General features: G+C 43.9%; 2 protein-coding genes across 2 annotated transcripts in view; one reads left to right on the top strand and one right to left on the bottom strand.

Moving 5' to 3' along the window:
* Positions 1–791: 791 nt before the first annotated feature.
* On the bottom strand, positions 792–2,627 carry NUDT15 (nudix hydrolase 15). The gene is made up of 3 exons (XM_045013721.1): positions 2,324–2,627; positions 1,954–2,150; positions 792–1,164 (listed from the first exon to the last, which is right to left on the bottom strand). Exons 1-3 carry the CDS (start codon positions 2,473–2,475, stop codon positions 1,025–1,027), a joined length of 489 nt encoding a protein of 162 aa, XP_044869656.1. The 5' UTR covers positions 2,476–2,627; the 3' UTR covers positions 792–1,024.
* A 62-nt stretch (positions 2,628–2,689) lies between these two features.
* SUCLA2 (succinate-CoA ligase ADP-forming subunit beta) overlaps positions 2,690–10,975 on the top strand; it is a 62,458-nt gene continuing 54,172 nt past the window's right edge. Inside the window, exon 1 of the mRNA XM_045013706.1 lies at positions 2,690–2,815. The gene's annotated coding sequence lies outside the window, so the exon portion shown is untranslated. The remainder of the gene's footprint in view (positions 2,816–10,975) is intronic.

Raw genomic sequence — 10,975 nt, 5'->3', positions numbered from 1 at the left:
TCACAACAAACACTAAGCGCCCTGTGCTGAAAAGTTCCCATGTTAGAACCATAATTAAGACTCAAAAGAAAGTCATGTCTGCTGCCACTATGCCTTGCTTATTTTATTTTCATGCTAAATGTGATAAATATTTTGAGGTCAACGTGTTTAGCAATATTAACATATGCTATTTGCCTTTTTATACACACAACTTTCCTTTGTGAGAAAGATATTATGCATGGGCATCAAAGGAAGATTAGCAGGATATAAGATTTGTTTGTGTGTTAACATTTTATAGCAGAGTGAACGCTTACTAACAAATCAGGTTTCATACCAAAAAGACTTCCCACCATGTGGGGTCCTAGAACTTTTCCCCATTCCTGTAAGGTAGGATCTCTTTTCCCCACCCATTATATTCCTGCTTTTCTCTTCAGCACTTAGCATGCTTCTGCAGCCAGTACAAGACACACTCAGTATGACACCCTCCCCCCCCAAAACAAAAAAACTTTCCATGTGGCGGCCAGTGGCATCAACTAAAATAATACAGGCTGATGTGAGGCTACAGTCAAGGTCTAGAAGTTGTTCTCACAACTATGACTGCAGAGTGGCAGCAAACAAGCCTTCTTTACTTTAAAACAAAAAAACAAGAAGCTGAATGAAAGGGAAACTAAGTTTCTCCTGGGCTTGCTCCTGCAAACCCTTCCCTCATGAATAGTTTTCTATGAGTAGTTCCACAGACACCAATGGGACATATATAAAAGTTTATGGGGTAAGACACTAGAGTGCTAACAAATACATAGGATCCCGTAAAATAAGATAGCACATTTAATCTTTTTACTCTGAGAACATGTTTAACATTGAATGGCTCCAAAAGGAGTCCCATCTATTCCTGGGATACAAGGATGGTGACTGTGACAGAGACTCCAGATGTTAAAGATTGTAAAGCACTGCAACATCTTTCTGACTTTGGCATCGACAGAATGCTGGGGGAGAGCACAAGATATCCCTGTCTTTTACACACTATACAATGAATTTACTATGCCATCTAGTGGTGATTTCCTGTGTATCTCCTGAGATGATTAAAGTCTTCTGTAAAAGGACTGTAACCTTGTTCCTTTAAACAGCGTAAAGACCAGAATAGTTGATCTAGTGGAGGAAATTCTTCCCATTTAACCCATTCCCAACCTGTACAGAAGAAAGAGGAAAAAGTGTCAGAGCCTGTAAAACAACTAGAGAGGGCCAATACCATCCCAATACATTTACAAGGGCAGTGCTAGTGCAGAAATTACATCTGCAACATAACATCCTGCACTATAACAATCAGAAAAAATGGCACGAGAAATCCACAACATTTTCTGAGATGTGTATCTAGTCCTTTATTCAAAGAAAGTGATTCAGGGTGGACATAATTTACCCACTCTCCCTCCTGCAGGGCCTATGTTGGCACAGTTCTCTGTTAGGGCTTATACTTTAACACAACGTGAGATGAGTTGGGGAGCCTTGCTTTGGATATGATCTTAAATGCAGATCTCCTAAAACTAGAACTGCGATTTGTACACAGATCTTGGGACGAAGATGGGGACTCTCTCAGTAGGCAGCCTGCCCACCCAGGCTACAGTGCTCCTACTTCGGCTGACAGAATCCCATTCTCCAGGGGCAGGGAAGCTACTGAGATGGATCAGGCCAGGAGACTTTATTTTCCTGTCAGCTGATGAGCTCCCTCCTGCTCAGGATCTCAGATACCCTGCGAGTATCCGAGTATCGGGATCTATTTATGTCGGCGACTGCCCCTCGGCTCTGGTGCTTGCAGTGGAGATGGAGCAGAGGGTTTACCCCTTTCATGGCTGCGCGGGAAGGACCCGGTGTAAGGGTCTCCCCGGCCCGGGATGCTAACGGCGCTCACGCCGGGCCGGGCTCTGAACACGTGGGGAGGGGGTTGGGGCGCTGCCCCGCTCTCGGCCTGGCCCCTCTTACTCTCGTTTTTCTCGGGCTCGCGGTTCCTGGGCTCGGGCTCGCGCTCCGTGTCCACCTCCCCCTTCATGAGGATGGTGACGTAGTGGTACCGGTCCGGGGCGCTGACCGCGTTCACCGCCGAGGCGAAGCGCACGTTCTTCAGGTGCAGCGCGGCCTCCTCCAGGGTCTCCCGCCGCGCGCACTGCGCCAGGCTCTCCCTGCGGGCGGGGGGAGGGGTGAGAGCGGGCGCAACAGACCCTCCCTCCCCTACTGCTGTGCGTCGCGCTCACCTCGCCGCTCGCCTGGCGCGCGACCGCCGACGCTGCGAGACGCCGGGAAGCGCGCGCGCTGTGGTGGAAGCGGGGAGGGCGGGACGGCGCGCGGCTCCTACCCGAATTCCAGGTGTCCTCCGGGGAGCTGGTAGGTGCCGGCCCCGACGGTGCCTTTCCTCTTGCCCAGGAGGACGCAGTCGGGGTGGGCGGGGCTGGTAATCACCACCCCCACGCCGACCCCGGGACGCGCCGGCACCGGGACACCCTCCATGCTGTCGCCGGCGAGTCACGACCATGTGACCGGAGGAACCTCCCCGCCCCCCTTGGCGGTTCCCCGCTCGGAGCCTATGGCGAGCAGTCAGGAAGTGACCTACAGCGAGACTCCTCCAATCCAGAAGGTCCCGATGCCGCCGTCGGAATTTGCCGGCAGTTTCGAAGCTGCGCATGCGCGGAGAACGAGTTCGGAAGTCAGTTATTGACTGAAGCGCTCGTGACGGCTGTGTCCCCGTGCATGCGCAGTAGTGGCAGCGTGAAGCCCCTGGCGAGGGCTGTGTGGGTACGGGACAGGGCACACGGCTGCCAAGCAGAGTCCATGGACTGATGACGCAGACGTGAGTTCAGTAACAACAGAACATGTATTTATTACTGGAAAAGGGGATAAGGCAGCTCTGCTCCTGGCACTGCTGACCCCCCAAGTGCTTTTGCTCACCCTGAGCAGGACCCAAGTGCCTCTCTGTTGTCCCCTGACCTACCTCTCCACGTTACTGCCTGGGTCAGGAGTCCTTCTTCCCCTCTGGGAAGCACTGCGTCTTTAAGGGGTTGCTGTCTGGATGTCTGCCACAAACAGTCATAGACCCAGTCAGCACAGTAACTTGGTTACATTTCTCCCCCTTTTGAAAAAGACACATCTTTTGGTCTACGTATCAAACAAAGTAATCAAAAGAACAAACTATGAAAACATGAAACCCTTACACCAAACTGGTGTCCCCATTGCTATGCTTTGAAAGAATATGTCACTTGTCATAATCAAGGGTGGGGTCAATCAGTTTTCTGGCACTACAGTCAGTGCAGGTTGGGCACCATTGCCTCCACAGTTGCTGTCCATCCTATGTGTGAGCTTCTCGATTCCAAGGTGTCTCCCATCTGGTCGCATGCAGCATTGCCAACATCTGGTACACCCTGTTGAATTATGCAATTGTGCACCCATGTAATTTTACACATAAAACGTATTGTCACATAATATTGCATAATATCGCTTAACAGAGAAAGACCATAAAAAATGTTGGATCAATACTCAAGGGAGCATTGATCAATTTTGCTAGAAAATGCCAAGAGAAAGGTCCCAAATTGCAAATACACCAGCAAAAGAGAGAGTAAAATATTTTCTTGGACAGGTGTTTGAAGATGGTGGAAAACTCTTGCAAAATGTGCAATATTGTTCTGGACCATCAGAGGAAATTGACAATTGCAAACCACCTCACCAAAGCACAGAAGTATTTAAAGGGAAAAGCTGCACTGCAGGGAGAGTCACAAAAAATGCAGTGTACACTTTCAGCGTGTTTCAACACAACCACAGGATGTTGTCTGTGATATGGTCTTAATTTGTGCCACTGTAAACATACGGTTATCTAAAACGAACTGTCATTTCATATGTCAGTTTCTAAACACCTGACTCAGGAATGGTACTGCAATTCTAAATCTTAAAGCTGTCTACATCACTGAGAGAGATAAACTTAAGTACAAAGTGAAGGATAACTATGTGTCAGTTATATTTGATTAAATGACTGATGACAAGGGCTGCACTATGTACTTAACATTACACTTGCACCACTAGTAAGAGATAGAATGGGAAGGTGTTCTCCTATCTTGCTGATATACACTTCATGCAGAAAACAAATCTGTCACAAGCAGTTGTTCAGACTGTGCAAAACTATGAAATTGCTTAGAACAGTGTGGTTGTTTTTTATGTGGATAATGCCGCGTACATGAAAAAAGCTTACAAAACTGTCTGGACTGTTTCCCAATAGCATCCACATAACACGCCTTGCTCACATAATCAATCTGGTGGGGGGAAATTATCATAAGCCATTCAAGGATGTCAATGCACTGATAAAAGCTTTCTCACAAATGTTCTATATGGCAAGGGGCAGGAAGATGAGGCACTTAAATGTCAGGCAAGAAGTTCCCAGTGCAACAGCGGCACCACACCCAGTAGCATCTAGGGAACAGCTGGTTTGTTGCTGTTCAGTACCATGAAAAGCACTTTCAAGATTATCACAGTTTTGCTGAAGAAGAAATGTGTGTGTGTGTGTGTGTGGCAACTTGGCATCACATTCATTGTGGGAACTTGAAAGAGCTGTCAGATGAAATGCAATGTTTAATGCTGAAGATTGTGTTGCATTTTGTCAATGAAATGTGCTAGCCAATCATTGACCTAATGGCTACATTTGAAAGCAAGAAACCATGCAGTCTCTTTGCTTTTAAGAAAATGGAAGAACTGCTGTTTGAGATGCATACTCAGTTTTCAGAGGAAACCACTCAAAGGTTTCTGAGAGCTGAAGATGTCAACAATGTAACCGATCAAATTAGCAAGTTGGTGCACCAGTTTTGTTCGGTTGTTGACAATTCGGTGGAAAAGCTGAAGAAGCACATCAATAATACTGAGGGTGCACAGCCCGCAATTAATTTCCTGAAATGCACAAGGATTTTCAATCCTACAAGACTTCCTTAATGTCTCATGTCAAGGAATGTTACACTGGCAAACCAGCTAAACTATGTATGACCCATAACAACTTAACAAAAGACACTGCATTTGTAATCAGACAATTCACGGGTGTGAATTTCAAAGAGATGTAGACCAGCAATCACTAACCCGTTCATTTGTAGTAATAGGAATCAAGGGAGATGCTAAATGTGTTTGACTGTGTACCTATATCCTGTTAGATGTTTACCAATATATCCAAATTGGTTTGTAGATGCTAAGTCCCATTCATGTCTTAATTGCCTTTATATTATGTATGCGACTGTCTTCAGTTAACCTGAAGATCAAAGATGTGAGACATTGCAGAAAAATGGTACTATTACCTATATTGTCTTTAGTTTATCTATCCCTGTTATACTGGATGATCAGCAGTTCCCTTATGTAAATCAGTACAACTGGATTATCTGGGTATGCATAGGAAAAGAAAGGTAATCTTCAAAGGATGGGTCAGTGTGTACTCAACAAGAAACATATGCAGTCACATGCTGTGCTCAAAACATTTGACAGCCTGTTTCAGCTGTAAAAGAGAAACCTCAGGCCTGATCCTGCCATCTCTAGTCTGCTGAACTTTAAACAGGGAAAGTTTAAGCCCTGTGACTGAGATCTTCCAAGTATCAGAGTAGCAGCCGTGTTAGTCTGTATCCGCAAAAAGAACAGGAGTACTTGTGGCACCTTAAAGACTAACAAATTTATTTTAGCATGAGCTTTCGTGAGCTTTCGTGAGCTGCATCCGAAGAAGTGAGCTGCAGCTCACGAAAGCTCATGCTAAAATAAATTTGTTAGTCTTTAAGGTGCCACAAGTACTCCTGTTCATCTTCCAAGTAGTTACTTGGAATAGCCTGGAAAATGCATGGAATTGGAAAGACTCTACATCTAAGCTGCCATTTGGATTATACCCTTTGGAATTATTCCAGAAAGACTTTTGTGCAAACCAGCAAACTCACCACCAGTGCTACAAATCTAATCTAAGGACTTTGCAATCATTTTTAAAGTATATGGTCTCTTAACCACTCAATAACTATCTTATTTTCTTTTATTAACAAATCTTTAGTTAGTTACTAAGGATTGGCTGACAGCATGATATTTGGGCAAGATCTGAAATATATATTGAGCTAGGAGTAAGTGTTTGATCCTTTGGGATTGGTAGAACCTCATGTATGGTGAATTGCGTTTTCAGTAACCTCTCATCATATAAGATCAATTTGTCTGGATGGGAACCAAAGGCTGGAATGCCTAAAAGGGGATGTGTTTGGCTTCTTGTTAACCAGTGTAGTGCTACAGAAGCTCTTTTTTTACTGGTTTGATGTATCTATTTATAGAATAAACCACCAGTTTTTGGTGTGTGCCTGACATGTTTCTTGCAGTCTGCCCTGAGTGTGGCATTCTCAGTGTGGTCCATTCTAGGCACCAGTCACAAGGAGGATTATGCTTCAATTCCTGACTTCAGTGACATTTCATCAGAGGAGTCTGCTTTGTATACCGGGAAGGTGGCACCCAATGTGATCCAGAGCACTCTACAGTCAGGGGAAATTGACACTGCCATGTTTTGGTTATCAACTGCCGACTGTCTTCCAAATTTGAAAACATTGGCTTTCAGATACATAAATGCTGTAACAAACACAGTTGATGCTGAGTGCAGCAACTTGCTGTATAATCTTATCCTCTCTGGTTGGAGGCATTCTCTTTCAGAAGACAAACTGAAAAAGCTGGTGTTCCTCTATTTCAATCTTGGAATTTAAAGAGACTTTATGTTAACAAAAAATCCATTGGTTTAGTCTTATTGATGCTTTATTTTATTCATTTATTTTTTACTTACTGTGCTAGTATTTTGATAAGCAGTATGAGAGAAGAACCAAATATAACAGCATAATAATTTTGTTACATTGCACAGTACTTGAGATACAGAATGGACCCAAAGCATTCTTTAATTGGTTTTTGTTTTGCCCTGGACTTTGAAAAGATGTGAGTATCTAATTTACTGCAGAAAAAGGGTCATTTTGCTGAAAATTATAAAAACTAATCTCAGTTTAACAAGTCCTTATTTAACAACTTTAGTCTGAAAAATTGCATCTCCTAGGTAACTTTTTGTTCAGGGAATGATAAAGTGCTACATTAGAGTCTGATCAAATGTGCTATATGAATAAAAAAATATTTCTAAAGAATGTATATGCAAAGCTGCTGTGCCTTGTCTTTCAACAGCAATACCAAAATATCTACCTTAGAATCATAGAATATCAGGGTTGGAAGGGACCTCAGGAGGTCATCTAGTCCAACCCCCTGCTCAAAGCAGGACCAATCCCCAACTAAATCATCCTAGCCAGGGCTTTGTCAAGCCTGACCTTAAAAACCTCAGCCTCAGATCACTGATTCACCCTCGCAACCTGTTCAGAGTGTCCTATCCAGAGCTCTAATTATCCTCAGCCTCTGTAAATGGTTCAGGCATAAAAACAAGCATTTTGATCTGTGTCTTCCCATTCTGGAGGCTCTGTGCTGCATGTCACTCTCTTCACTGCTGTCATCTGCCATTTTCCTTCTTTTGCCTGCTACTTGCTGATCCCACTAGCTGCTACCAATATTGTGTAACCTCTTGGTCTCCTCCTCCTGGCTAGGAAACAGACAGGCAGAGTTCTTGCAAATTGCAATGATGACACAGACACAAGCTCAGTAAACTGCAGAACTTGTAAGGTCACTGGAACTAGGAGTCCTGGGGGTGCAGTAGCTTCTATCATATACAGTGTTTCAGCAGCCCCACTATAAAAATTGTTCCAATGTCCCTGAGAATATGTATTTATTATTGGAAGAGGAGACAGCAGCAGCTCCCCTCCTACTGCTGGTGTCGCTGACTCCAATCCCTTTCAGTATTTTGGGGTAAGTCTTTCACAGTCCTGTTGAGGTTGTTCCACTTTGTATAAAATACCCATCACCACCTGCTCCTCAGCTGTGTTTTGTAGGGGGACTAATTTGGTAGGCATGCCCTTAGGTGGCTTCTGAGAATGCCTATGAGATCAGGCCCCAAAGGCAAGATAGGCAGGGGAATGCCTATTTGGAGAATTCCAACAGAGCTTTAGGTTCTGAGATGCTTGGCAGCATCAGGACTTAAGTAGCTTTACACGTGCCCACAGGCATAAATTTAGGCACCTACAGGTTTAGGTGGCAGCTGAGCAGGGGTTTTGAGAGTCTAAATTTTGGATTTAGGCTTTTTAAGTGGCAATTGTTAGGAGTCTAAGGGCATGGCTACACTTGCAGATGTAGAGTGCTGAGAGTTAGACCAGCCCTCAGACCACAGCAGGGAAAACGCTGCAATGTGTACACTGTCAGCTGCAAGCACAGTGGCATGGCCACATTAGCAGCTCTTGCAATGCCACAGAGAGCAGTGCATTGTGGTAGCTATCCCAGTGTGCAAGTGGCTGCAGTGTGCTTTTCAGATCGGGGGTGGGGTGGAGTGTGAAAGGGAGTGTGTTGTGTGTATGTGGGAGGAGAGACTATGTTTTGGGGGGCAGAGAGTGTCAGCATGCTGTCTTGTAAGTTCAGACAGCAGCAGACCCCCCCACCTCTCTCTCTCACACACACACACCCTCTGCAGCAGGAGCATTCCACAGTAATGGTTTGCTTTGTCCTGGAGCAGATAAGCATGCCAGCTGTCAGAAATGGAGCTTTGAAAGGGGATATCCACATGCCTGCAGCTGAGTTCAAAACAATGATGAGTGTGGCCACTTGACTTCAAGGGATTATGGGATGTTTCCAGAGGCCAGTCACAGTGCAGTAATGCAACACGTCATCCACACTGACACCTGGGCGTTTCAGCTGGGGTGCAGCAAGCTTTATGCTACTCATGGAGGTGGATTACGAGGGGTGCTCCATCTGCAGAGTCCAGGCACTCTATGTGCCTCGCCAGTGTAGACACCTCAGGAGTTAGGGCGCCCAGGGCAGATTTAATGCACTCTTAACTTGCAAGTGTAGCCAAGGCCTAAATTCTTTGTGGCACTAGCCTTGGATACTTAGATATTTGGGTGGTCACTTTTATATAACTAGGCCCAATTGAAGTCAACAGGAGCTGTGAATGCACCCAGTGTTAGAGGCCATTAGAGAAAATAATCAGGCATCCAATGACATGTTCAAGGTAATACAGTGAGTTCCTGGCAGGAGGATTCCCAACTCCCAATCCACTGTTCTTTAGAGTTAAAGGATAGCTGTTAGTTGGGATGGTAACGGGATAGTTTCTTATTCTTCAGGAAACCTATGATTGCAAGTGGATTCAGATTTTTCCCCACACCAAGCTGTAGATCATAATGAGGAGTAATAAGAAAGTAAGAAAATATCTTGTTAGGATGATTCTGAAATGTACTTTCACACAGATTTTGTTTAACAATGTATCCAATTGTTCCCTTTAAAGTAGATCATGTTGAAGTTCTTGGAAACAGGCCTCAAATTTATTTTTATCTTTCATATTCTTTCTGTTTTTTAAGTCTGTCTGTAACCCTCTTGAGAATATTCCCAAAATTTGCCCTTACCTTGACCCAGTCTCTGCTAAAATCTTTATCCCTGCATTAGTCATTTCCCGTCTTTGCTGTTGCAGTACCTTTTATAGACTTCATAAATCTCTATGTTATCACTACAAGAATCCAGAATGCTGTCTCAGCACTGCTCTCTTGCTCTGGGAAATTGGATCATATAATCTCCATCCTCTGTTCTTTTTTTACTGGCTTCTGAGCTGCTCGGAATCCAATTAACATTTTCTTTCTTTGTTTTGCAAAACTTTCTGTAGGCTCATTTCAGCCATGTATATATCCATCTAATCCTTTTCTTCACTACTAATTTAGACCCGCTCTTAGTCCCCTCTTTGTGATCTGTTCACTTGTGTTGCTCTCTCCATTTAAAACTACTTCTTCCCTTACCTCAAGATTTTGGGAGATTTTTTAAGCTCTAAGGACTGACTCTAAAACCTCTATACTTTTGATGGTTTAGAAGCCCTGAATGTTACTGGTTCCATGGTTGCAAGCAGTACAACTGTGAAAGTGACACTGGGTAAACTAGTAGAGGGTAAATATAGAGTCCAGGCAAACCACAAAAAAGACATTGCTTCAGACCTTCTCTTCTGCAGAGTAGGAATATTTATTAATATTGAAAAGAGATGTCCATATAAGTGTCATACATGTCAACCGAGAGGAAAACCTCCGTTTCCTATTGCACACAGGTATATAAAACTCTTTCTCTCCTCCAAGACATTAAATCTATCTATGAAACCTTCCTTTTCTCTTTACGAGTTACTGTCTGTAAAATGTCTTGTGACTGTGTGTGTGAAGGATACCATATGAAAATAAAAATTATTTTATTGGTTGAATTTGCTCTCTTCAGTTTTTTTGTCTAGTTATTTTATGGGTTTTGCACAGAGCTTTGTGAAAAGTAAGAACATAAAAACATAAGGCAGGTCATACTGGGTCAGACCAGTGGTCCATCTAGCCCAGTATCCTGTCTTCCATATAATTAAGGTTGCCTACTACTTTCTATTATAAGTCCCTGTTTTCATTTGCTTATAACTTTAGCACACTATAACCATTTGCACAAAGCTCAGTGGTTTGAGCATTGGCCTACTAAACCCAGGGTTGTGAGGTCAATCCCTGAAGGGGCCATTTAGGAATCTGGGGCAAAAATCTGTCTGGGGATTGGTCCTGCTTTGAGCAGGGGGTTGGACTCGATGAGGTCCCTTCCAACCCTGATATTCTATGATTATAATATTTTTCCATATTTGCTCTCTGCCTCAGGCTGAATTGTTTTGGAAACAATTCAGCTGTTTTCAAAAATAAAATTCAGGAAAGATAGATCATTTTGCTTTAGTGACTCTAGGGTTTGGAGTGGGAACTTTAAATTGGGCAAGGAGGTGGTCCTGGAGTCTTGAATGAAAATCCACCCAGATTTGCTGCATAAAACTCTGAAACTCACTATATGCACATGTTCATTAGAGGTTTTGAGAAGCTGTTCACTAAAATGTCTGAGCATTCCATTCCCAGCA

This window comes from Mauremys mutica, chromosome 1, assembly GCF_020497125.1.
Source record: "Mauremys mutica isolate MM-2020 ecotype Southern chromosome 1, ASM2049712v1, whole genome shotgun sequence".
Taxonomy (NCBI): domain Eukaryota; kingdom Metazoa; phylum Chordata; order Testudines; family Geoemydidae; genus Mauremys; species Mauremys mutica.
Note: the sequence above shows the minus strand (reverse complement) of the source record. Positions and strands in the feature narration are given on the sequence as shown.

Bases quoted from the DNA above. Each gene is read 5' to 3' on its own strand.
- NUDT15 (XM_045013721.1), bottom strand. From the start codon at position 2,475: ATGGAGGGTGTCCCGGTGCCGGCGCGTCCCGGGGTCGGCGTGGGGGTG. The intron at 2,151-2,323 runs GTAGGAGCCGCG...CCCCGCCCGCAG, and splicing joins GGAGGACACCTGGAATTCGG to GGAGAGCCTGGCGCAGTGCG. The intron at 1,165-1,953 runs GTAAGAGGGGCC...TCTTCTGTACAG, and splicing joins CGAGCCCGAGAAAAACGAGA to GTTGGGAATGGGTTAAATGG.